Genomic DNA, 27,566 nt, shown 5'->3' on the forward strand with positions numbered 1-27,566 from the left:
TAAAGTGTTTACTTTAAAAAATTTTGAAATGGAAGAGGAAAAATAAGATATTAATGGAAATTATGGTTTAAATTGAAATGAAATTAGGTTGTTTATAAAAAATGTATTTTGATTAATTTCGAAACAATTAACATCGTTTTAAAACCTTGAATTAAAGTAATTTTTTGTGTAATACTAACAATACGAACATCATTGAAAGGTTTATAATAAAAGCAAAAACTGAGATCAAGGATTAACTCCTTTCATTCAACTTTATGATATTAAAATTTTAATAAAACCAGTTTTAAAATTTTAAATCTTATAATCGTATCGAACACGCCGAAAACGAAATCGTCTCGTTCACACTTAAATAATTACTGATAACGAAACGGCGGAAACAATCTTGTTTATATACGATTAGAGAAATGTTTTTTTTCCCCAAAGTTTTAGGAATTGAAGATAAATAATCACGCTATATGGACTTTATCGCCACAATTGTTCTGTATGAAAGTCATCTTACAATACCCAATAGATTTGATGTAACTGTTGTTGGTAATCGGTTCAATATTACTTTCTGAGTAACACAATTTTGCAATTCCAGTCGTATTTTCCATTTAATTTTAAAATACAAATTTTAAATCAAACACTTTAATAGATATTTGTATAAACCTGAATTAAATAAAACTAATTTTAATCTTGATAATATTTAGCTAACTCTGGTAAACACGCATCCCGATCATCTCTTACGTTCCGATAAAGAAAATCGGAAATAAAGGTAATATTTACACAAAATATCCCTTGTTTTGCAAGGGGGATAAAAGAAGAAAAATCGGTTACTATTTTCGGATCAATTAAACAATGAGTTGCGTAGATATTATCTTCAAAAGGTGCGCTAAAATAAAAAGATTTAATTTCAAATCTAATAATGAAATAAAAAATAATTACGTAGCATTTACAACCATCCCACCACCAGCCTCGATTATCCTCACCATAGCATCTCGCTTAGCAGCAAAAATTATTGCTCTCATGTCGTGGAAAGCTCCATATCCTCTTTTAGCTACTTCAACTCTCCAATAATGTAAAGGTTCCATCCAAAGCTTTTTATCTTTATCAAATTGTACCGTTATATCCTTATTCGCTGATGGATTTCCATATTCGAATGGTTCACAATTTAAAAATCGATTTTCTTTCGTGCACGCTTCAATATACGATGGATGAAGAATCCATTTCCCAGCTGCTATACAGGATAACATTTTTTCTGTACGCTGTGGTTTCGGTGCTAAAAGATGCGTTCCGTCGGGATCGTAAAATGGTAAAGTTGACACTTTTCCTCCTAATTCTCCGATTTGTTTTATTAGGTTTTTTCTTAATTCATTTTCGATTGTTGATAGCATAAATACTGGCGTAGGCTAAAATTATTAAAAAATAATTAATTTTTATAAAAAATGTTTTTAAATTAAATTTTGTAACGTTGGTAGCTTAGTTGATAATTTCAAAACATTTTTTTTAATTAACTTGTTAAGGACCGGTTGTACAATATACCGATAAATCTACCTGATAACTATCCGGCCAATAAACTTATCGGGAGGATGAAGATATTCGCTGTTTTTGTCGGTAGGATTGCTATCGGTGAAATAAGAGTCGATTGGTAGCACTTTTTCCCAAATATCTAGTAATTTGTGCCGTAGGTTGGTAACGCTAAAGTCTTTCTTTGAAATTTGAATCGTTTTGACAATATAATTGTTTAAAAAAAATTTTCATGACACACAACTGACACAACGTACGTATAGGGTTAACGGTTAATCTATGAAGTAAACCTATGTACATAAAATGCAACATGTCAATATAATTTGACGGTACAATAAAATCTCGATATATTATAGCTTAATGAAAATATACAACAATCTAGCGCTGAATACCAACTAAAACTAGAACTAACACTAGCACTAGACCTAGAAACAATCCACTTAGCCGTGCGCCTCTTAAGACGACCTGAAAAGAAACCTGAATGTTTCTAGCTCTAGGTCTAATGTTAATTCTAGTCACAGTTCTAGTGACAGTGCTAGGTAGCGCTAGATATCATTGTGTTGCAAATTTTTATTGAACTTTCTAGTTGCAGGTCTAGTGTTAGTTCTAGTTTTACACTAGCACTATCACTAGAACCAGCACAAGATCTAGAACTAGAATCATTCGGGTTTAGCCGTCTTGAGAGACGTGCGGCTAAATCCGAATGATTCTAGTTCTAGGCCTTATGTCAGTTGTAGTGATAGTGGTAATACAAAACTAGAACTAATACTAGACCCAGATCTAGAAACTTTCGCATTTAGCCGTACGTTTCTCAAGACGGCTAAACCCAAATTATTTGAGGTCTAGGTCTTGTGTTAGTTCTAGTGTTTAAGCATGTAATTCTAGTTTTAATTGTTATTCAGCGTTATTAACTATCGGCGAAATAAGAATTAGTTGGTAGTAGTTTTTCCCCATGAGGGAGGGTTTCGTCCAATCGGAAAAAATGGTCCTGGTGTGTGTTCCACAGACACACCAGGATAAACTAGGTAAGATAAACGCGTACTGCAGTACTAAAAACGTACTGTCTGGAACGCACCATCTTTTACGATTGGACGGAACTCCCCCTTACCACGCAGAGTTTATTTCTGTTTCTGTTTAATTTATAATTAGCTTAAATCGCTCTAAAAAAAATAGAGACAAAACTTTGAAAAACCGATAAACGCAATTATTTGACATATTTTGGTCAAATCCGAGAGGAAATCCACTCAGCCGTTTTCGACTAGTGATGTAACGGATATTCGCATCCGCATCCGCAACTGCGGATTATCCGTATTGTTTTGAGGATCCGCATCCGCATATATTTTAACGGAGCTATAATAAATAATTACTAAATACAAATTAATAATTACAGATTACTATTAATTACAATAGAAATATTATTTTCATTAAAATTTTAGTACGTAACTTTTTTTCAATAACTCCGCATCCGTTAAATCCGCATCCGCAAAATTAGAATTAAAAAATCCGGTTCCGCATACGCTAAACTCATATCCGTAACATCACTATTTTCGACATAACGGCGTCTTACTAAACCATGATTTTCCGCGAAACTGTATGGAATATCGAAAAAAATAAATATGCCACTCATTAAGAATACATCAGGCTACCACTTGTTCAAAATTTAAATTTTTTAGTACTGTAGTTTTCGAGAAAAAAATCGCAAAGTTAACAAAGTTGCCGGTACCGTAAAAAAACCGGGGACTTTTTTCATATAACTCGCGATAAAAAGAAAACCGCGGGTCCGAAAATGTTTAAATTAACATATACAGGGTGCCCATTGTGTATGGAATATAGTATACAGCCTGATTCAGAGTAAGCGCCTTATTTTTTTTTAGCCACACTATGAGTACCACTTTCAAAATATTTGGCAGTAATATGTTTTAGGTCTTTTAGGACATTCTCTCCATGATGGTGATACCACATTTTCAATTGGACGAATTATTACAAAATGGCGACTGTCAACTTTTTTTTTAAATGGAATGCCAAATTTTTTTTATTATTGATATCCTAAAAACATTCTTTATAGTATCTTGTTTTTCTTAAAAATTCATTTCATTCCCCATCAAAAAGCACAGTTTTTAATCTAGTAGCACATTTTTTACACTCGATGTTATTTTTGTCCAAATATCAAGTAGCGCTAGACACAAAAGAATCAATTAAGCTTTATTTTGTAATAAACATCTACTTATTTATTTATTTGGAGAGAAGAATCACCTCTTGAAGTTTGTTGCAGTCATTCAGATACACCCTGTATATAGTTTTTTGAAATTGTTATCATAGTTTTATATGCAGGTGTTTATATTGGAACAAGAACTGCAATAAACGATAAGAGCAGCAATGAGAGCAGCGATAAGAGCTGCGCAAAATTCGTTTCTATGATATGCTGTTTATAGTGGAACGTTGATTTGTTGTGGTGATTTTTATCTTTTTGGTCCCACAAGGGGGATCTAACAAAAATTTCACTAATTAAACAGTCGATATCCATGCCGACCACACCTGATAATAGCAAAGAAAATAGGGAATACAATTAGTATCGCTCTTATCGTTAGTCGGCTGTCAAGCGTGTGACAACGCGTTGCTCCAATATAAACACCTGCATATAAAACTGTGACAACAATATCGTTATTTTGCTAGTATCGTTTATCGCAGCTCCAACGTAAACGCACCCTAAGGCTCCATTCACATGACAATAATCTGACTTGCGATTTGTAACCGCGCGCTTTGATATCCAATGTATTCAAATACAACCGTTCATATGAACGCAAGAACTGACGCGCGTTCATATGAACGGTTGCATTACGGGGTTACTCAATTTGACTCGGGGCCGATAAGGCCGCCCTGTTGAGTACCCGATAAGTTATACTGCCGATAATCTCACCGACAAAAATATCCGTACATTGTAATACAGTACAAACTAACTTATTGGCCAAATAATTTTATCGGAAAGTTTGCACATTGTACAGCCGGCCCTAATTCAAACTCCAAAACCAGACTGATGGAAGTTAACCACATAATAATAAACAAGTATAAAAAACAAGTCAACAAATGTTATTTTATCAACTCGAAACGATGTTAATAAATACCAAATGGATTATGTTCATAAACGTCAGATGTCAATTATTCGTAACTGTCAGTCATTATGACAATTTATATACAACTGTATTCATTCACAACTGTCATCTTGACATTTCACACGTTTCAGACGCACAGCTAAACCCAAAACTGTCTAGTTCTAGTGTTAGATAGTTGTATATTTTTTTAACTAAAGATAGAATTAACACTAAACCTAGAAACATTCGGTTTTTATCCGTACGTCTCTAAAGACGGCTAAACCCGAATGTTTCAAGTTCTAGATCTATACTATTTCAAGTTCAAATTGGCACTAATCAAACTCAAAAAGGCATTAAACAAAACCAATTTGGCGACTGTCATAATCAAATAGGCATTAATCAACATCAAAATGACATTAATCAATTACAAATCGTCACTGATAACAAACTATGTATAGTAGACGCCACGAGAGCTGGCAGTAAATCATCGTTTTCCGCTCTTACAAACGCCATACGTAGTTCACAAACCGCTAGAAAGTAATGTATGTTAGAAAGAGATAGCATTAGTTTAATATGTCTGCTGTACAATTCAAATGGCCACGTCGAAAAAGTAGGTCTGTTCTTCTAAGGGATGTAACTCTATAATTATAACCTCAAATCGAAACGTCTTGTCAGCGTTGTCATGAATCTGTTAGTGTTTTCACAAGCCGAAAACGTTTTCTTTGAAAGAAAAATCATTAGATAATATCTTTGACAATGTTTGACATATAACCTCCATTACTAACAATTAATAAGCATTTTATTGTTTTTGATATTTACAATTTTCCCCTTAATACATCTTAATATATGTCATTAGTATATTATTTTCACCCTCTACCCTCTTCCTCCATTTCCATACCCTCGGCTCCTCGGCCCAATCCTCCCCTCATCCATCCCTTTGTCTCCTCACCCCCACAACCATTCTCATCCATCGTTTCCCCTCTCCCCTAAGATCTGCCCTCGGTCCAACTCCTCCTCCCTCAACTCACTACACCCATTCAACATATGTTCCAACGTTTCCTATTCCTCCCTGCATAGCCTACACCACCTCTCCTCATCGGCCATCCAGTATCTGTTAGCTCTCTCCTCGTTTCCACAACGGAACCTAGCCACCAACTTCTTCCCTTCCTCATCTCCTTCTAATAACAAGTATCTAGGCAGCCCCTCCTTAATTATGTCCCTGTACCTTTCGTTATACCTCCCCTCTTTTATTTGTGTCCTTCTTTCCTGTCTCTGCACATCTCGGTCCCTATCTCTCAACTCCCTCCACATCTCCCTACCCACCCTTCGTCTACTATTTATCTCAGTTACCGAGTAGCCCGCTCGTCTATAATAGTTGTCTCTGTCTCCTTTCCCATATCTGATCTTTCCCTCTCTAATTTCCCTCCAACACTCCCCCAAGATCCCGCAGTACCTCCATTACTAACATAACCTACATTTAAATGTGTGTGGTGAAATGATCTAAGTCGTACGTCCATATCTTGATTCATACCATTTTTAAGCGATCTGTCACTGCCTGCTCTCGTGGTTTCTACTATATCTACAAAATGCCTTATATTAAGAAAAAAGGAAACAGCAAACGTAAAACGTTAAATTTGTGCCATTTACAATACGAATTGCGTCTGGTGAAATTTAGCTCAAATTCTTGGTGTTGCAAAAAGAACAGTTGAGATGGGTAAATAATCAAGAAGAAAACCCAAGAGAAGGAAAACATAAAATAAAAGTTACAGATGACCATCACAGTTTCTTTGAACTTAAAGTTGAAGAAAACTCTAAACTCACACTTAAGCAGTTGCAAGAAACATTACGAAATGAGTTTCAGCTTAATGTAAACAAGGAGTGTATTCGACAACACCTTGATGGCCTCATGTTTACATTAAAACAAATACGTTTTGAACCGGAAAGAACCAACACCGTCGAACTGAAAACAAAAACATCTGAATACATAAGAAGTTTGCTTGAGCTTAAAAGTGAAAACAATCTATTTAGACGAAACAAACTTTAATTTCTTTATCTCGCGAAGTCAAGGTCGTTCAAAAAAGGGAAGTCGTTGTACTTTCATTGCTGCCAAGTTTGTTAGGCAATGCTTAAGGAAAGGTCAAGATAGCTAATGGTCAACAGCTTTAGTCATTGATAGTGCTCCTTGTCATTGTGGAATTGAACAAGTGTTGAAGAACAAGAATTTCTTCATCATAAATTTGTAAAGCTAAGTCCTTGCAGTCCAATGCTAAACCCAATTGAACACTCTTGGTCTATTTTGAAAGCAGGTATAAAGGCGGATTTGGCGAATGCAGTTATAAATATTTTGGAAGGAAATGACCGAGAAAATTTGTCTCAAACAGAGCACAGAATACAAAAATTAGAAAATATAATTAGAAACAATATTCCCAAAATTAATGTAACTAACTGTGACAAGTTTATAGCCGGAATTCAAAAGCACATCACCTCTATTTTAAACATGGAGGATGTCACCTTTTGAGTTAACAATATTGTTTATTGCCAAGTAAAATTATGCGTTTAAAACGTTAATCACGAATCAAAGATTGTTTTGTTAAATTATTGAATGCCAATTTGATGTTGATTAATGTCATTTCGATTTTAATCAATGCCAATTTGATTATGACAGTTGCATTAGTTTTGTTTAATGCCATTTTGAATTTCATCAGTGCCTTTGATTATATATAATATGGATTGAGCCAACGAGAGAGATAGCTTGCGCAAGGTGATCGAACCGAGAGAGACATAGAAGCGTACTGACATATAATGGGCGTGCGTTAATTTATAAGATAAAAAGCTATCAATTAGAAATAACATTTATAATACTTACAGGTGATGTGAAACTGTATTATCGCGAACTTTGCACACGAAACAATACATTTTTAAACATAACGGTGTGACTGGCTGTGACACAACAAAACGATAAACGTCAAATGGAAGAGGTTTGACACTTTTGTGCGCATGCGCCCGTCTGTTTAGTACCGTTTTATGTCTATCTTTGTTACACTTTCACATTATCGCTTTCCATCTGCGTCTATTCACCTTGAGCCACATTTTTGTTAGTAGATATATTCAGTTAGCTCAATCCATGTTATATATAATCAAAGATCAGTGCCAATTTGAACTTGAAAAGGTATAGTGTTAGTTCAGCGCTAGTGTTAGCTATGGTTTTAGTTGTTATTCAGCGTTAAATAAATAATAATTATAAATAAACCATTACAATCTGTTCTTGTTTTTTTTCCTTTTGCGAATACTCCTCCCAACCAACAGTCCCTGCTTGAGAATTTTTAATTTCCGTAACTGATTCACTACAAGATTCTTGATTAAAATTCGATTTTTTTCGGATTAAACTATTTTGGTTATTTGACATCGATATTTTTCTTTGCAATTTATCTAAATTACTGTTTATTAAAGCTTTCCGCGGGGTATCCTAAAAAAGAATTGTTAAATCTTAAAAAGAAACAAATAATACACTTACATTTGACTCCTCCTGAGTTTCATTTTTATTTAAAATACTACTTAAATTAATTTCATCGGTGGTTCCTTCCGGGGTTGATTCAAAATTAGGTTGCGGGATTTTTTTGGGAGTTTCATCTTCGTGTAAAATTTTCTTCCATAATCTTCGTTTTAATTCAGAAAAGGGCTAAAATATAATTTATTGTAATCGAAATTAATATTAAAGTCCATTTTTAACCAGTCTATAATTAAATTCTAAGGGTTAGAGTATGAAAATGTACTTTTACTGGTAAATTTATTATTTTCTTTAAAAAATTATAATTTCTATTTTGACATGTTTCGCCTGAACAATGCATCATCAGAACTACAAAAAATAAATTTATCAAAAGACACAGAACAGCTTAAATATAGAACTATGAAACTACTCTCGCTTTAAACTTAACTCGGATAACAAGATATATAATATTTTCAAATAATTTGGTAATACACTTTTATGAAAACCATGAACCTAGGTAACAGATACAAAAAAACTAATCTTCATCATACCTTCAGAACAAAAAGTAAATTACATTAAAATAAACTAAATCACTATGTTGAGAAACCATTTAACATTTATTTATGTCTGATTTTACGGAATTTTTAATGTGATTTCAATAACCGGTATCATGCTTTAAAAACATATTTCATGCAAGAATATCTAAAAATATCATAACCAAACTGCGTATGTATAAAAATATAAAATAAAATACAACGTTCGGACAAGTAGTCGATAAAATAAAATTAATTAATAAACACAAACAAATCTCAGCTGGGAAACGACAAAGGATAAGCAACCATGACTATTATTATTATAAAGCAAATTAAAATATTGCTTCCTAGAAATTGATTATTTACAACAAAATTGAAAGTTAATAGTAATCATACAAGCACACTCATTTAAAGAAAAACTACTGAAGGTTTTGTGGAAAAAGAAAAACGACAAATTAGCATGGTTGAGAAATACAAAGAGACAAAAGACAATCAAATCAATGACACATATATAATCTCTCAATCACCCAGTTCACACAGCAGGAATTAAATTTCCTTAACAAAGTACATAAATACGTACTTACACCCAGGTTTTTGAATTTACCAAAATTAGCTATAATAATAAACTTTATTTCCATCTTTACAAAAATGCACAGAAAACGTCAAATAATATTCAAACAGTCTGATTTAATCTACTGTAATGGTTCCAGAAAAAAAAATCATTTATCGAATACAAGTTTCGTTCTAAAAGAAATTGAAGACATTGAATAGACATTGAAGACATAATTAAAAATACAAAACAAGAGGAGTCTTTGAAGAAGTATTTTATAGAGGTTCTTAAGAGGGAAGAACTCATGATCATAGCTTTTAAAATCAGCAATTCTATACGGGCAAAAAGTTTACAAAGAAGACTTTTTAAATTATACGTAGAAGAAAGCGGCCACGAAGAATGTACTGAACTTGTGATGCATACTGATGTCAGGTGGTTAAATAGAGGCAAGTTCTTACAGCGTTTTCGCGATTTAATTGACGAAATTAAACAATTTCTTATTACAAGAGGCGACGATTACAGGATTGTTATAGGTTGTTGGAAGATGATATTTGGCTTTTAGATTTGTCTTTTCTGAGAGATATTACAAGTAAGCTGAATGATATGATTTTAGAACTTCAAGGACAGAATAAAACAATTTTTGACATGATGAGTTCTGTAAATACCTTAAAAAAAACTGAACATAATGAATAATAATAATTTCACTTCATTTCCCAATATGACGTCTCAATTAAAAAATAGTGCTGCTACCGACATCGATTTAAATAGGTATAAAAATGAATTTAAAAACCTAATTGCAGAGTTTGACAATCGTCTTCAAGATTTAAAAAAAAATGATGATGTGGCACTTTTAATCACTTTTTCGTTTAATAAAAATATAAATATAGAAAAAATTGCAGAGAAACTGTTCAACTTGTTCGAAATGGATGTACATAAGTTAAAATTAGAAATCATAACACTGCAAAACGATATCTATGTTAAAGTAAGGGTATCTGAAGAAAATTTTTGAAAATATTTATCGTAAGACAAGTATACAAAGTTTCGAAAATGTGTTGAGAATTTGTACTCATGTTTTGGTTCAATATAATTCACCTGAACTGCATTTTCACAAATGAAAATAATAAAATCTAAATACCGAACGGCATTGACAGATACGCATTTAGAATCTTGTTTGAGAAATGCCCTAAGTAATTACATCCCCAACTTTAAAAAGATTGTAGACTCACAGCAGTGTCGAATAAGTCAAACATGTACCAATGCACCTGGAAGCTCAATTTAATATCTGTATTAAAACTTAAAATATTAATAAATGAGTTAAATGAAATATTTTTAGTTTTAATCATAAAATGTCATAAAAAGGTGTCCTCTATCAATTGCCGCTTGTTTTCCTATAAACATTATTATTTGAGTTGAGTCACTTTAGTGTTAAAGGTGCGATATGATAGGAGGAGCCAGTAGGTAAAAAAGGAAGGTGAGTTTTAAAATGCAAAAAAAGATTTTAAACCCTTTGGTCGATCTTGGCAAAACATTTATATAAAAAGTCGATCTTGGTCAAAAATTAGTGGACACCACTGCTCTAATACCACCAAGGATATATGGATTACCCAAAATTCATAAACCAGAGGTCCCACTACACCCTATTGTCAGTGTCATAAATTCTCCCATCTATCAGCTAGCAAAACACCTTACCAAGTTTCTGTCTCCTTTTACAGGTAAAACAGAGTCATATGTCAGAGATTCCACACATTTTGTAGAATCCATCAGGAGTATAAAGCTAGACCCACAGGATATCCTGGTAAGTTTCGACGTAGAATCTCTATTCACCAGAGTAGCAGTCAAAGATGCCATGAATGGTCTTCGCCAGAAACTCATCCCGGAGGGTTTGCCCATGTATGTCCCAGGACTAGTGGAGTACTGCCTATCGTCGACATATGTTAGCTGGAAGGCAGAATTCTACGAACAATGCGAAGGGGCAGCCATGGGATCACCGCCGTCACCTGTGATCGCCAATTTTTACTTGGAGAAGTTTGGAGAGGAAGCGTCCGTGGAAAACGAAGCTATAACTCCAGGAATTTCTAGACCACCTCAATTCACAGCACCCCATGATAAAATTTACCATGGAAACAGAAACTGCAAAACAGTTGGCATTCCTAGATGTATTGGTCACTAGGAAGACAGATGGGGGCATGGAACTGGGAGTATATCGAAAGTAGACGCATAGGAATAGGTACCCGTAGGCTTCATCCCACCACCACTCACAACAGAAGAGGTCCGTGATTCAAGCCTTATTCCAGTGAGCAGAGAGGATATGTGATAAAGAGACCCAAAGGAAAGAAGAAAGATTCCTAGAGGATGTGCTGCAGAAGAACGACTATACGATAAAGGATATCCGACGAGCCACCAAACCACGCAAATAGAAGGATGGCTCGGTAAGTACGACACCAACCGGTTTTATCTGCCTTCCTTATGTTTTAGGTGTAATGGAACGAATTGAAAAAAAAAAAAAACGCTTTTCCGATAGCCAAAGACAAACTAACCCCATTAAAGGTATCGGGAGTCTATCGGCTATCGTGCAGTTGCGGGAAATATTACGTTTGCCAAACTGGACATAACATCGAATGCCGCATCAAGGAACACGACAGAGATGTCCGACTGGGAAAAATAAAAATAAACAATCTGCAGTCGCAGAGCATTGCCACAAAGGAGGACACAGCATAGAGTTTCACAAAACGAAAGTGCTAGCAAGAAACGGACATTACTTCCAAAGATTGACGAGAGAAGCGATAGAGACAGCCGCACATGGAAGATGCTAGTGAACTGAACGATACCTTCTCCACCCGGATTTGACAAAAACAACTTAGTTGACAATTAGACACTAATTAGTTATTGATTAGCTTTTCATGTATTTATTGTCAAATTTTAGCCGATTTCGTCACTTCCAACTTGTTTCTGAAGAAGGCTGCAACACAGCATGCAAAATGTCAAACATTTTTTCGAAAGAATTATATTCGAAATCCATTCTACAAGTTTTTAATATACAGGGTGTTAGGTAAACATGCGGCAAAAATTTAAGGAGCTATTCCACAGCCTATTCTAAGAATATTTTGTCCTACGATAATTTTTGAAAAACCCCTTTGTTTCGAAGATACAGAGCGAACAAAATTTGCAATTGTAACAACATTTTATTATCAAAAAGGACATGTAAAGTTGCGTAATCTACAATAAATGTTCGAAATGACTTCTTCCTTCTCGCCATTGACTGCCGAACTCTTTCAAGCACACCAAGGTCGTTTCTAATTGAGTTACACCCAGCAATTATCCGATTTCGCAAATCGTCGAAATTCTCCACTAGAGTAGTGTAAACTAATGATTTCAGATATCCCCAGAAAAAATAATCCAGGGGGTTTAAGTCTGAGGATCGAGCAGGCCATGCGTGTGGCCCACCACGACCAATCCAGCGACTTCCGTATGTTGCTGTTAAAAAATTACGAGCAACCAAACGGAAGTGTGGTGGTGCACCATCGTGCATAAACTACATTGCAATTCTTGTCGCATATGGTACATCCTCCAGAGACTCAGGCAGCGTTTCTGCCTAAAAGTGGCGTGGTGTGCCATTAAGTCTTCCTGGTAGAAATACCGGTCCAATTAGATAATCATCCACAATTCCAACCCAAACATTGAAGGAGAATTGATGATGAAAATGATCTTCACATACCATGGGTATTTTCATCTGATCTGAAAATTCCTTATTGTATTTCTTGAGAAACTGGTTTCATCGGTAAAAAGAATGTGTCAGGAATAGAGGGATGCGAACTAATGTTTGCAATATCCATTGACATAATGCAATTCGTGAAGGAAAATCAGCAGGTTCTAGTGCTTGAACGTGTTGAATGTGATATGGATACAACAAATTGTCCTTAAGAATTTTCCAAACTGTTCAATGACTTACAGTCAAAGTATTTGCAATTCTTCACGTAGAACTATTAGAATCTTCCTCTATCATATCACATTCTGTTCCAATTGTATCGTTCTTGCAGTCATTGATCTTCCTGGCCCTTCACTTCGTTTTAATGAGCCTGTTTCATGAAGACGTCTGTGTGAAAATGTTTTCGGTCGGGGACATTACGGGCAAGAAATCATTGAATGTACAATCATCTAGCTTCTGATGAATTGCCATCAGCAAGTCCATACATGAAATACATGTCAATCATCTTGGTGTTCGTATAAATCATAATAAAGTACTACACTAACTGTTAAAGACACGTCAAACAACCAAACGTCACTCAATCTTGCACCAGTCACTCGCATTAATGAAGTGGGGAGCATACGTTTAATTCTGGATACTGTCACTTATAGCGTTGCTTTCGATTACAGAACCCATTTTGGCTATTTTTTGAGTTGTCAGTTCGACTGGTTTGACATAGTAATATTTTTGATTGCATGATTGTATTGTGTATAGAGGAACAGTTGCTAGCGATTTGTTGATGTTGCTTTACAATAAGTACTTCGATTGATGTTATAATCAGCCATGAGGAAGCAGCATTGGATAAATACAATAAAATTAAAAGGAAACGATGTGGTATAAATAATATTAAAAAAATTAAAGAATAAAGTCTTTGTTATTCATTTAAAGACTTTTTAATAAACCCTGTACCAAATAATAACTTAATACCTAGTCATGTTTTTTCGATGTTTTTTTTGGAAAACATTGTAAACGGCAAAATTTAATGCGTTTAAAATTTTGTACAGTTTGTAAAGTTTTGTCACCAAGCAATGTTTTCGTAAAAAAACATCGACAAAACTTTCAAATAACCAATTTAATTTATATTTCCCGCCTGCCAATGATTTCAGCGCTGTAGGTGACAGTATCCAAAAGTAATTGCGCATTTCAATCAAACGTTTATAGTTGCCTATCTATATAACAAATATATTATATCTAATCTATGCTCAATCTAAACAAATGCGATTGATCAGACGTATTTACACGTATTTAGGTACTTGATAAACTCAGTGACGTACGCCATACTTTTATTTACATTAATAATTTCAACAAATATCGAATATGGTTGTCGCAAATTTTGTTCACCTGTATCTTCGAAACAAAGGGGTTTTTCAAAAATCATCATAGGACGCACTATTCTTTGAATAGGCCAAGGAATAACCCCTTGAATTTTTGCCGCATGTTTACCTAACATCCTGTATAGGAGAAATAATATAAAATGTTTTTTATACGTTTAAACTGCTCTTTAATTAGATTATAAACTTAAGTCTTACTAGTTTCGGCTACAAGCCATCTTCAGAGTAGTTTTTGGACACAATAATAAAATTTTTTTGTAAAGGTACAAAATAAAATATAAAAGTTTATAGCAAAACTCTTACAATCACGTTAACATTTTAAAAACTTAGAACGTTCTACGTTAATGTTAATGTAAAATTGATATTTTAATCTATGATTGTGTCCAAAAACTAGTCTCTGAAGATGGCTTGTAGCCGAAACTAGTAAGACTCCAGTTTATTATCTAATTAAAGACCAGTTTAAAAGTACAAAAAACATATTATTTCTCCTAAATTTTTACAAAAGACGAACGGTTTAACCCGAAAGTTTCTAGGTCTAGTGTTAGTTCTAGTTTTAGTTTAATCAGACATAAATGTTAAATGGTTTCTCAATATAGTGATTTAGTTTATTCTAATGTAATTTACTTTTTATTCTGATGGTATGATTTGATTTGTATTACCAAATTATTTGAAAATATTCATCTCGTGCGTTTCATTGTAAATATTATAATATATATCATTATTTAAGTTTAAAGCGAGAGTAGTTTTGATAAATTTATTTTTTGTAGTTCTGATTTCTGAGAAACTATAACTTTTTGAAGGAAATAATAACTTTAAACCAGTAAGAGTGCATTTTCATACTCTAACCGTTAGAATTTAAAATATAATTCGTTATAAAAAATTAAATTGATTGAAATTATACGTACGGTACTTAACGGTTTTGGTTTAGTGTATGGAAGTGAATTAATCCATTGCAAACATTGTTTACGTAATCTCGGAGATGGATTTGATTTCAAAAAATTTCCATATGGCGTTTCAGGCGTGTCAACTTCATTGTATAATTTAGGCAGTGGGGGAGTTAAAGCGGACAAATTTATTTTAAGATCTCCCTCAAATCGTTTAACAATGTCTTTAACCGGAGTAATTTGACTCGAAGCTTGCGGCGAATCTTCACAAATCTTATTAATTACACCTTTTTTAAGATCTCCCTCAAATCGTTTAGCAATGTCTTTAAACGGAGTAATTTCACTCGGAACTTGCGGCGAATCTTCACAAATCTTATTAATTAAATTTTTTTGTATATTAGTATCGACATTTTCTTTTAATTTATTAGGTGATTTTAATTCTAATTCGGAATCATTATTCGATTCAATTTCAGATTCCGACGACACATCAGAATCAGATTCTGATTCAATTGGTTTTGGTGGCGCTTTAGAACTTCCAACTAAATAATTTCCTTCCCATTTTAATTTGCCACTTTTACAACAATCTAAAAGCCAATCTTTTGTAATAACGGGAAGTCCCCACTTAACAGCGGCTTCGTATTTTTTCCCCTCAGCAATTGGGTTAATTAAATGAGTTGAAGCTAATATATCTTTCCTATTAACTCTGCATAATTGTTCTTGATAAATAGCACCAAGTCTATCAACTAAATCCGCTAAGAAACATCTTTCTGTACCGGAATATGATGAAATTGTAACTACCTTTCCGTGTAAGGGGCCATTTTCTGAATTATCTTCAGTTATATTTTTTAGAATAACCGGTTTATGATAATACTCGATCGAAACAATTTCCAAATTTTGATTACAATCGGTTATAAAAAATTCCGTAACAATTTTAGCATCCCTTGAGGCAACATCACAAATTTTTTTATAATTTTTTTTTAAATTTTTATAAATAAAAGCGGGAACAACGATAAAATCGACGTCGTTTAAATTTAAACGAGCCAATTCATCATCATTATTAATCGATATCGTTTCACCTCCTTTTTCTTCAATACAATTTCGAATCATACCCATTTGATCCTCATCGAACAACGCAACTGCAACTTTGATTCGCTTAAAAAACGTTGGTTGTTCGGTTAAATCATCTTCAGTTTCCGAAACTGAAATATTTGATGGATTTCCAGCGATTAAAACTTTCCTCGATGATTGAGTTTTGTCCGATTCTTTTAAAGTGGATGATTTATCATCAATTTGTTTTGAATTAAAATGATTATTTTGAAGGAACTGAGCTATTGTATCTTCCTGATCTAAAAAAAATAATTTCTGAATAAAAAAAAATAACAAAATAATCAAATTTTACTTGTTAAAGCTGGGTTTAAATACTGCTGAAGAATTTCGCTATTTATATCATTAAAATCATCAGTTGGGTTAGTAGTCGTTTTCTCTTTTTTATCTTCGGAATTTGAAATTTCTTTCGATAATCCGCATCGCAATAACTTTAAACCCTACAATATTAATTAAATTTAATTCACCTTCGAGCAGGCGCGCCGTCATAAAATTTATGACAATCCGTTTATATAATATATTTCCTTACACTATGCATTTGAAAGGATTTAGCGCTACAGTATTCATGTATTTTGAACATTGCGAAAAGAAAATTAAAAAAAAAACTATTGTTGTCGTCTATACGGCAAAAAAAGGTATAAAAGGCAAGAAATTTACACATTAATTGCTGTTTGATAAGGCCGTATTTATATTATGTGAAGTATTTAGGAATATAAAAGTATTATAAACAGGTTTCGGCACGTTTTTGAGGTCCGTAATGACAATTTTGTTGGAATCAGATTTTTTTTCTTCATCTTTTCAATATTACAATCTTTTCGATTTTTTAGTGAGTTTTTAGAAAAATTCAATATATTAAAAGGTTCAATAATTTTCGTGCGAACGCGTCTTATTTGTTACAAAGATTTCAAAGGTTTTGTGCGTGTAAATAAGAGGTCTATTGGGACCGGAAACTAAATTTTAAAACGGGTTTGTTTACACATTGCCGGTCGACCAACAGGTACTCTATGTAATCCGTAAGAATTGTATACATTACCTAGGTAAAGTATCTAAGGGACAATAATCTTCATAATATTTCATACATTGCCTAGACACTCCAGGTATTTTATACAGCCTGATTCAGAGTAAGCGCATTATTGTATTTTAGCAACACTATGGGCACTACTTTCAAAATATTTGGCAGTAATATGTTTTAGGACATTCTCTACATGATGGTGATATCATATTTTGAATTGGACGAATTATTTCAAAATGGCGACTGTCAACTTTTTGTTTAAATGGAATGCCAAAATTTTTTTAGTATTGAGATCCTAAAGACATTCTTTTTACGATAGTATTTTGTTTTTCTTAAAAATTCATTTCTTTCCCCATTAAAAAGCTAACTAACATTTTAATCTAGTAGCGCATGAATGTTTTACACTCGATGTTGTTTTTGTCCAAATAAATAAGTAGATGTTTATTACAAAATAAAGTTTAATTGTTTCTTTTGTGTCTATCGCTACTTGATATTATTTTTTGTAATACAGTGTCTAGTAATACAACCTAGTGTGCCATTGAAAACAAATGTTTAATGACTTATTGACAAACGTCAAAGTCTGATTTACGTTGTTTGATGCTTGTGAGTCTAAAACCAGTTAAAATGGATATTAATAACGTAAATAATGTTTATACAAATGAAGAAATCCCTAATTTATTTTTTGTGCCCGAAAAGTGCGACAAAGTTCTTAGTAGAACTTGCAGAATGTTTAATGAAAATTATCCACATTTACCTCCGACGACAAAAGGGAAATTTAGAAGAATAGAAGCAATTTTTTTTGCATTTTGGACGAATTAATCACGTGTTAAACTGACCAAAAAATGTAGTACATAATGTAACGGAAGAAGTGAATACCTTGGCTTATTTCGAGCCCAGTCCCAACACCTCAATTCGAGCTGCCAAAGAAGATCTGGGAATCATACTATGAACTTTGTCGCGCTTTTCATGCATAAAAAATAAATTAAGAATTTCTTGATTTGTGTAAATATTACTTTCGTTATTGTTATCGATTTTAACTTTTTTCAGTACTAATATTAAGGGACCTAACAGATAATTATTAGCTCACATGCATCAAGTGACGTAAACAAGTTAGTCTTTGACAAGAACTCATTGAGGCTTGTTTTTCATGGCACACTAGGCTAAATATCCATATGATGTGTACATTTTTCAAAAAACCCTAATTATCTCCCAAATTATTAATGTTAGGTATGGGACATATGGGATATAAAAGATGTAGAATGAGACACCGAAGACGACTAAGTAATAAAATATGGGGGGTGCCATTTAAAAAAACGAAGTTATGGTACTTCCAAATTTCGAAAAGTTAACGTGCCATAGTAAAGTGGTCACTTTACTCCATCATGTTTCTTAAGTATGTTCTGAATCCTAAATTGATATCCCAAAAATCGAGTGTTCTCTGATTTTTTGAACAAATGTCTGCTGGAGCAGATTTTTCTAGAAAAATTCGAATAACTCGAGAACGGCCGAATCAAATTGGAAAAAGTAAAGTAATTTATAAACCTTCAAAACAGACAAATCCAAATATGTAAAAATATACAGGTTTAAAAAAATAAAGTAGGTGGCGACTTCCGGTATAATCGGAAGTGTAAGAAATCTGAAAATATTTTAGTCGAAGAGATCGTAATTAATAATACTTAAGACTGAATTCTCAAATTTTTATTTTCGCCAGAACCCCAGAAACGTCTAACGACTGGTCTCGCTGATACACCCTGTATATTTATGTTATATATTTTTAACGCGCATTCTTTGAGATAAAATTGAAATGTACAGGTGTCCCAAAATTGAGATACCATGCCTAAGTTAACATTTTTAAATAAGAACCCTCATTTTTTGTTGTATTTAGTATTTTCCATGTAGCATACCCTATGTCGATATTCAGCTGAAATTGAAATTCTTATGATAATTGGGCATGGTGATAGAACGCGAACTCAACGCGAGGTGTGTGTTTTATTTAATAACAAGTATCCCGACAGACCAATAAACCAATCAGTAGCCAGCAAAATTGAGAGGAAATTTCGAGATACTGGTTCTGTAGAAGATAAGCCAAAAAAAGGACGTCCTGTAATTAACGGGTCAAGTTAGTCGCATCTATGATACCCCTACATAAGGTTTTACGATTAGAGAAGTGGCATCCTTATAAAATACAACTGGTACAGAATTAAAGAAAACGATCCGGACCGGCGAACGCAATTTTGTCAAACCTTAATGGATATGTGCCACAGATTCCCTCGTCATATTGAAAACATTTTGTTCCCAGATGAATCAACCTTTACATTAACCGAACAAGTTAATAAATAAAACTGTCGCTATTGAGCAAAAGAAAATCCCCAATGGATGAGAGGATAACACACTCACCAATATATTCTATATTTAATTTTATCGTTTTATTTAAAGATAATGCGAAACTTCTTAAACAGGAAACTCGTTTCGCAAAGTACATGGGTGAAATGACAAGTGAACTCACGTTGCTATAGTAAATAAGTAGTATTTAGCGTTTTCCTCATCTACTATAATAAAAAATTTGAATTTTAATCTTTAATATTTTAGAATTGAAAATTAACGCTTATTTTCTGCAAATACACCATACATGCGATACATCATTGGAAAGCTAAAAATATGCTCTTTTCAGTAACATCATAATAAAGTATAGTTAGTATTTAAAAAAACACAATTTTGTGTTGTATCTCAAAAATCATCAAGTATGTTTAAAACTTTTCAACGGCAGTATATTCTACTTAAAAAAGTGTCTTAAGAACGTATCAACCCCATTTCTCTAATTTGAAAAATAAACGAAATATTTATAGTAATAACCAAATAAACTTATGTTTAGAATTGCACTTTTATTTTATTCTTTTCTCGCACTGTGAGCCTGCCTATAACTCGTATATAGAAAGAGAAAAATTTCGTCTCTTTTTTTCCTTTTTTTGGCCATTCGAGTCAAGAGCTGCTTTCAATAAAATTTAGTTTAATTCATAATTATACGTGTTTAGTTTTCTTAAATATTTCCGATTGCTCCGAAATAATAAAGGTTTAATGGTCGTTGTAAAAACGAACATCTTAATTTAATTTTATAAATTAATAATAAAAGATTACTTATTCTTGCTTTTAAGAAGGTGATTAAAGTTTTTAATATTAATTGTAACATTAATTGTAGTTGACAGTGTAATAGTAACCAAAAAAGAATGCGTCGATCACGTTCAGAAACGAATGGGCACACGGTTACGAAATCTAAAAAGAAACACCCGTGGATTAGGAGGCAAAGGAAAATTAACAGGAAAATTAATTGATAAACTTTCCTTATATTATGGGTTGGCTATTGACAGAAATTGCGATTCCGTGAAGGACATGAAAAAAGAGATCTGGGCTACTTTGTATCATAAAATTTCAACAGATGAAACTCCAAAGCATGACAATTGTCCAGTTGGTGTTGACTCGTGGTGAAGATCTTTTAACAAGATGTCTATCGCACCAAAAACTATTCATAGTGGCAAGAAAGTGGTTGACATTGCGTCTAATATAGCTGCTTGCAATTTTAATGACGGTCTTACAAGCATTATGGAAATAATGCAAGCACTGAAATAACAACACATAACAATAACAATTGGAAGAGCGTGCTTCGACTTTTGTCATAAAATGAGGCTAAAGAAACTCGTAGAAGCCTACTTTCAGACAGAAAAGCTGCAAAAGATGAAAATAAGCTTCAGGAAGGACAGCTGTATGGTGCAGGAATCGCTGATTAGATGTATCTAGAAAAAATATACAATTTTTTACATTCGAAAACTTTAAACGCGTTTTTCTGGAAACTACATTTTTCAAATCTGTGCACAAGATAACTTCCACATTTTCAACGGATTTTCAATATTTGTTTTTTCAAAAGTTTGTATTATCTTATTCTAGGTAAGTACGTACATACCGTTTTTCGATATGTCTCAGATTCTCTGTTTTACAACTATTTTTATGTACGTTTTTTATCGATAAATACGACATTTCTTGTAAAATCGTCACCATTTCGTCAAAAATGAATATTTTTTAAAAGTCCTACGTACTTCCCTAGTTTTTGAGTTTACTAAAGTAATCGTATTGAAGTTTTAATTATTCGACTTACGCGTTAGGAGAAATCCTACGCACAGTTTGACCCTGCACGATTTGCAAGCCTAACATTACCGTTAGGCTTGCTAACATTACCGACATCCAGCGGATGCAATTTTAATAACTGTTAATAAATAAAATATGTATTTAAAACTAAAAAAGTGGCTTATTCACACCCTGCAACCCGTTTTTAGAAAACTTCTTTCGTCCGATTGCAAAAAAATTTTAAAAATACCTATTATTTTCGGGTCTTCAAGGTGGCATACCCCCTTAAGAGAGCTTTTTAGGGTAGGCAGCGCCATCTGAAAGATAGATCAAAACTAATACCAAATTATTATTTATCGTCTCAAGAAATAATAATGTACTAATTTTCATGTTCATAATTTAAGCTAGAGAAATTATTAAAGAAAAACGAAAATAAAGTATTAACTTTACCCATCTGTATCTTCGTTATTATTAACAACTGGTCTAAGATAAATTGGGTTTAATCGTAATAATTTAATGTAAGGAATTCACTGTTGCTCTGTGTCCCATTAGTAATGGACCACTCTGTATATTAAATATTTTTACTCTAGTAAAATGGGTGTTTTATTAAAAATAACGTAATACTTATTAATGCAAACCTGTTGTCATAAAATATATGACACGCACCCAGTCATGTAATAAAATCGAGTGCGCCAGCTAGAAATTTAATACGGACCTGTTGTTATAAAATTTATGACACGCGCCCGCTCATGTTATAAAATCGAGCGCGCCCGCTCAAAGGTTAAATAAAAAAAAATACTTGCATACTTTTTGTGAAATTGGTGAATCGGTAACATTAGGAGATGCACGCGTTTGCAAATTAACAATATATTCATCCTCCTGGACCACGGATTGCGTCCGAATGCATTCACACAACCACTCCAAACTAACGACGGGGGCGGAATGTTTTTTATACAAAGCGCGGGCATCGTTTAATGTGGGATCACCAACAATTATATGAGTTATCCGATCAGATAATTGATCGTATCTTGTTGCACCTCCCAAATTTAAAATTCTTGAAACCTTTTCGCGTTGATCCGGTGAAAATCCCGCTATAAAAACCTAAGGAAGATATGAATTAACTTTAATTAAAATAAATATTAAATGATTTACACAACACCCGTCTAAAAAACTTCCAGCTTGTTTAACCGACTTTATATCAATTCCATCGATGATATCATTAACATCATTTAATGTAGAACTTCTTCTCTTTCTTGTTTGAGAAAGTGACGAATTTGAGTTCGATATAGATAAGTTTACGGTTTCTTGTAAAACACTCAGGTAAGGTGTCACGGAACTAATCGCACTCATCACTGAGAAATCAGGATTTATGTTTTCACGATTTTTCGTTGGAGTGGAAGTCGGTTTTTTAATTGTATATTCTTCCACTTTAAGTGCATAACCGTTTCTTACACTATCTAATAACCAATCGTAAGAAACGCATTTTATTTTATTTGTTTTCCTAGCTACTTTGTATTTATCCGAGGTTGTTGGACCATTACAAATAAGTATATCTGTAGTAGCACAATGTAATTGTCCGGAATAAGTACCTCCATTCTCAGTAATTAACCTTTTTAACTTCTCCCGTTCCTCCATATTCGTAAAACCAGTAGTACTTATTTTTAAATTTTTAAAAGTTGGACAAGAATATGTTTTAAATCGTTGATCGTTGCAATGAACGTTTTCTGTTTGAGACAATTCCCAAACAACATCCACCCAATCAGGTAACATTATTTTTAAACCCAGCTCCGCAGCTTTCTAAAAAAATAATATAAAAATTTTTTTTATATTATTTTTTAATTTTAGTCTTGGTAAAAAATCAAGAATCATCATGTCGCTTAAAAATCAACAATTTTTTTTTAATCGACGGGAAATCACTCAAGTAAGCTGTTACAAAAAAAAAGTGCGGAAAAGTGTAAAGTTTACCGTAAAATCACTTTAAAGTTTCGACGTGACGTCACGTTTTGTGACGTCATCGATCATGTTAACCATATACAGTTAAATAATCGACGACTTTTCGGCGACGGATTTTGTCAATTCCACCACGGTCGCAATACCGTCGCTAAGATTGAAACGCACAGGGAAACGGATTGAAGATGGAAAATATGATCATATTGTGTTAAGTGAATGTTACGAAGGTTACTACCTGCTTTTAACCCAGAATTGCAGAATAAATTTTGAAACTGCTAATAAAATAGGGTAAAAACGTCGCGGCTTTACAAAGAAATAAAACCATCGCCTTAGTCGTGAGTTGCCGAGTTGAAATTTGGTATGGATATAGCTTCGACATCCCTAAGTTGATTTTCGTTACAACTAGAGTGCTACACATGAAGGGGTGTCAACCTCTAATAAAAATAGTTGAAATTCGCTATGTTAGGTGAAAAAAAAAAATAAAATCCACCCCTTAGCCGTGAGTTGCTGAGTTGAAATTTGGTGTGGATATAGCTTCGACATCCCTAAGTAGATTTTCGTTAAAATTAGAGTGCTACAGATGACGGGGTGTCAACGCCTAATAAAAATAGTTTAAATTCGCTATGTTAGGTGAAAAAAAAATAAAATCCACCCCTTAGCCGTGAGTTGCTGAGTTGAAATTTGGTGTGGATATAACTTCGACATCCCTAAGTTGATTTTGTCCCGGTCTCTTTTTTCGAGACTAATTCAATCCCGCAAACATCAAACCTCTATCTTCTTTTGTTTTTAAGTTATAGCCAAAAAGTCATATTTTCGTGATTTCAAAAAATGCTCATATTTCGTTTATTTTTCAAATTATAGGAATGGGGTTGATACGTTCTTAAGACACTTTTTTAAGTGGAATATACTGCCGTTGAAAAGTTTTAAATATACTTGATGATTTTTGAGATACAACACAAAGTTGTGTTTTCCGGACAGTAAATACTACCTAGTGGCTATAATATATGGTTTTGCACGAATATGACAGAATAAAATTGGTTTTGTACCATTAAACTTTGAATAGTTAATTTAAATTTCTCAGCATCTTATCCCTGACTTTGTTCACCAATAAAAAATGATTATCAAGTAATGTTTGTTTATTAAAAATACAAGAAATGTATTAATTAATGAATAATTAAATATGGACAACTTCGGGAACTAAACAGTCATAAAGTTCTACTCATCTTCTTCATCCTCTCTGTCATCTTCTTCTACTCAACTTACTGGTTGTAAGATTAGAACAGTTCGGTATCAATGAATGAAATCTGCGGTAGTATTTTCCCAGTTTTCCCCAAACATAAGATGTAGAAGTTTTTTGATATCAGCAATCTTTTCTTTTGAAATTGGGTGAGATAGAGGAAAATTAGGGATCATAAACTGGGAGCGGACTTTCCATTGAAACACCGTTTGAATGGGGATATGAAGACTTATGTACCATCTTCAAAGCGGACTCCAATATATTCTATATATAATTTTATCGTTTTATGTAAAGATAATGCGGAACTTCTTAAACGGGAAACTCGTTTCGCAAAATTCATGAATGAAATGATAAGTAAACTCACGTTGCTATAGTAACTAAGTAGTATTTAGCGTTTTCCTCGCCTACTATAATTAAAAATTTGAATATTAATCTTTAATATTTTAAAAATTGAAAAATAACGCTTATTTTCCGCAGAAACATCATGCGTGTGATACATCATTGAAAAGCTAAAAATATGCTCTTTTCAGTAACATCATAATAAAGTATAGTTTGTATTTTAAAAAATACAACTTCATGTTATATCTCAAAAATTATCAGCTATGTTAAAAATTTTTCAACGGCAGTATATTCTACTCAAAAAAGTGTCTTAAGAATGTATTAACCCGATTTCTGTAATTTCAAAAATAAACGAAATATAAGCATTTTTTGAAATCACTAAAATTTGACTTTTTGGCTATAACTTAAAAACAAAAGAAGATAGATATTTGGTGTTTAGGGGATTGGATTAGTCTCGTAAAAAGAGACCGGGACATGGCACCTACTTTTTTTGTATCTCTTATTGTGTCTGATAGCCTATAATAACACCCAAATTTGCCCACCCTGTACAAGTCTGCGTTTGAAAGAAATTCCTAACTTAATTGGTATAGGAGCTATGGATGCCCGACACACTGTTGCAGGACCCTGTATAATATGTTTCTTTTTTCCCCATTTTGAACTTTTATTGTATTTTGTATTATATCATTTTATTACGCCTTTTCTCGGTTTCTTTATCTTTTTTTTTGACATTTGTAAGTATTTGTAGCACGAATAAACTATTCTATTATATTCTTGACCTAGAACTAGAAACATTCGGCTTTAGCCGTCTTGAGAGATGTGGGGCTAAATTCGAATGTTTCTAGTTTTCAGTTTAGTGTTAGTTCTAGATCTAATTAGTTTTAGATGAACATTATACATCAAAAGACTAAGAAAAACAAGGGTGTTTCATCCATAAATATATGTTGTAATCTCACCTAGTTTAGTGAAAATACCTTTACTCTTAAGTATATCAGATTGATTTTGTGTGTGATTATAAAATAAACAATTTGTAGGTTAGATAATTAGATCATTTCAGATTGATTAAAAAAAAAACGTCGATTTTTAAGCCACATGATGATTCTTAAATTTTTCCTTAATTTGTTTCATTCATTTAACTTACAACATATTTTTCAGTTTTAACACTATCAGTTATTAAATGTGTGTTAGGTTCAAATAATCCCTCAGTAAATTTACCACCCATCAACTGAATCTTTTCTTTAAGACAATCTCGTTTCGATTTATTAATATGTGAAGTGCAAACAACGCAATCCGACATTGCCATATTAAATACCGGCCAAGAAAAATTTGGTACTGGACGTCCATCGGTTAAACAAATTAACAAACAATATGCACCAACGATTCTACTATAACATATTCATTAATTAATAAAAAATTAATGAAATGAGTTAGACATACCTTGCTTTCGAATCTTTAATTTTCTCGTAACAACTCCCTTCAAATTTATCAAATACAACAAATTCCGTCTTTTGTAGTTCGGCTTCTGTGAAACTGTTACCATCTCTAATCCATTCAACATTCATAGAATTTCCTTTACATGCCTAAAAGAATAAATTAAAAACAATCAACGTTAACCTCAAAATATTACTAAAAAATAAATTGATTACTTGAAACGCAGATTGCATTACTTCCGAACATTGGTTTTCATTATCGTACTCTTCGGGGATAATGAAAATAATCCGTACATTTGTAGACATATTAATATTTATTTGATAACAACTAACACAACCGTTAAAACATCTTTCTTTTAAAAACACGTCAAATGTCAAATCTTTTAGCCTAAATCTATTCCAACCTAAAACGTAAAAATCCCCACAAAAAAAATTATTGTATTTATAAACAAAATTTATTTATAAATAATAAGACTAATTTGTATTATTTTATTAATAAAACTTTTAAATGTGGTTAAAAATGATGTTGTTCTTATTAATTTTTATTTTTTTTGACAAAAAAAAAAAAATAAAAACAAATAAAAAAATAACTAAATAAAAAATAAAAATAATATGAACTAATATAAAAAATAAAAAAAAAAAAAATAATATTGACTTTCAGCTTCAGTTTATCTGGATCATTTTTTTTATTTATTTCTTTGGGATGCCAACAGGGAAACCCCCAATAGCGGCATTCACTAGCAATAAAAACAAACATTATTATATGACAGTTCGTTACTAATACTAATACTAACAACAATCCACTAAAATTGTACATTTAATAACAATCCATTAAATCAGTAAAAATATCACCGGCGAGACGATAGCAACAAACCACTCAGCAACAAACTTTTTCCTTTATATTTCCACCTACTTCTAGGGCTCATATCTGTGTTATTTAGAAAGATAGCGAAAAACTAAGCACACGGTTGGAAAGCTTGGACTTTTCTCTATCTTAAGCCGGGTTTAAACAGTTTTCGTCCGCCGATATGTTGATAATAAGAGCAAGAAAAAATAAGAAACGTCGCGCTGCATTCAATTTACCTCAGAATTACCAAACTTCACGGCCTTGTGCAGCCGTTACCAGACGGAAATTTAATAAACGGCTTACATATTCGGAAAGAGCTGACCTTGGCCTGTCTTATTCCGAGTTTTCGTCCGCCAATATCTATCAGCGTTTGTAGGAAAAACGCACCTGAAAAAGTCCCTACCGATGA

At 32.8% G+C, this 27,566-nt stretch overlaps 1 protein-coding gene across 2 annotated transcripts; it reads right to left on the reverse strand.

The window, feature by feature from the left end:
* Positions 1 to 88: 88 nt before the first annotated feature.
* LOC111416261 (DNA topoisomerase 2-binding protein 1-like) lies at positions 89 to 26,705 on the reverse strand. Of its 2 annotated transcripts, none has more exons than XM_023048229.2 (11): positions 26,527 to 26,705; positions 26,318 to 26,460; positions 26,022 to 26,265; positions 22,510 to 23,154; positions 22,165 to 22,458; positions 16,525 to 16,669; positions 15,147 to 16,471; positions 8,110 to 8,274; positions 7,852 to 8,061; positions 925 to 1,388; positions 89 to 871 (listed from the first exon to the last, which is right to left on the reverse strand). In XM_023048229.2, exons 1-11 carry the CDS (start codon positions 26,614 to 26,616, stop codon positions 670 to 672), a joined length of 3,927 nt encoding a protein of 1,308 aa, XP_022903997.2. In that variant the 5' UTR covers positions 26,617 to 26,705; the 3' UTR covers positions 89 to 669. The 2 variants fall into 2 exon arrangements, with proteins under 2 accessions (XP_022903997.2, XP_022903998.2); XM_023048230.2 differs by having other exon boundaries at positions 26,022 to 26,262; positions 26,527 to 26,700.
* Positions 26,706 to 27,566: the final 861 nt, after the last annotated feature.

This window comes from Onthophagus taurus, chromosome 3 (genome assembly GCF_036711975.1).
Source record: "Onthophagus taurus isolate NC chromosome 3, IU_Otau_3.0, whole genome shotgun sequence".
NCBI lineage: Eukaryota > Metazoa > Arthropoda > Insecta > Coleoptera > Scarabaeidae > Onthophagus > Onthophagus taurus.

Excerpts from the sequence above, each read along its gene's own strand:
- LOC111416261 (XM_023048229.2), bottom strand. The coding sequence starts at position 26,616 with ATGTCTACAAATGTACGGATTATTTTCATTATCCCCGAAGAGTACGAT. Across the intron at positions 22,459-22,509 it reads GTTTTTTAGACGGGTGTTGT|GTTTTTATAGCGGGATTTTC; the intron begins GTAAATCATTTA and ends TATCTTCCTTAG. Across the intron at positions 16,472-16,524 it reads TTTAAACCCAGCTTTAACAA|ATCAGGAAGATACAATAGCT; the intron begins GTAAAATTTGAT and ends TATTTTTTTTAG.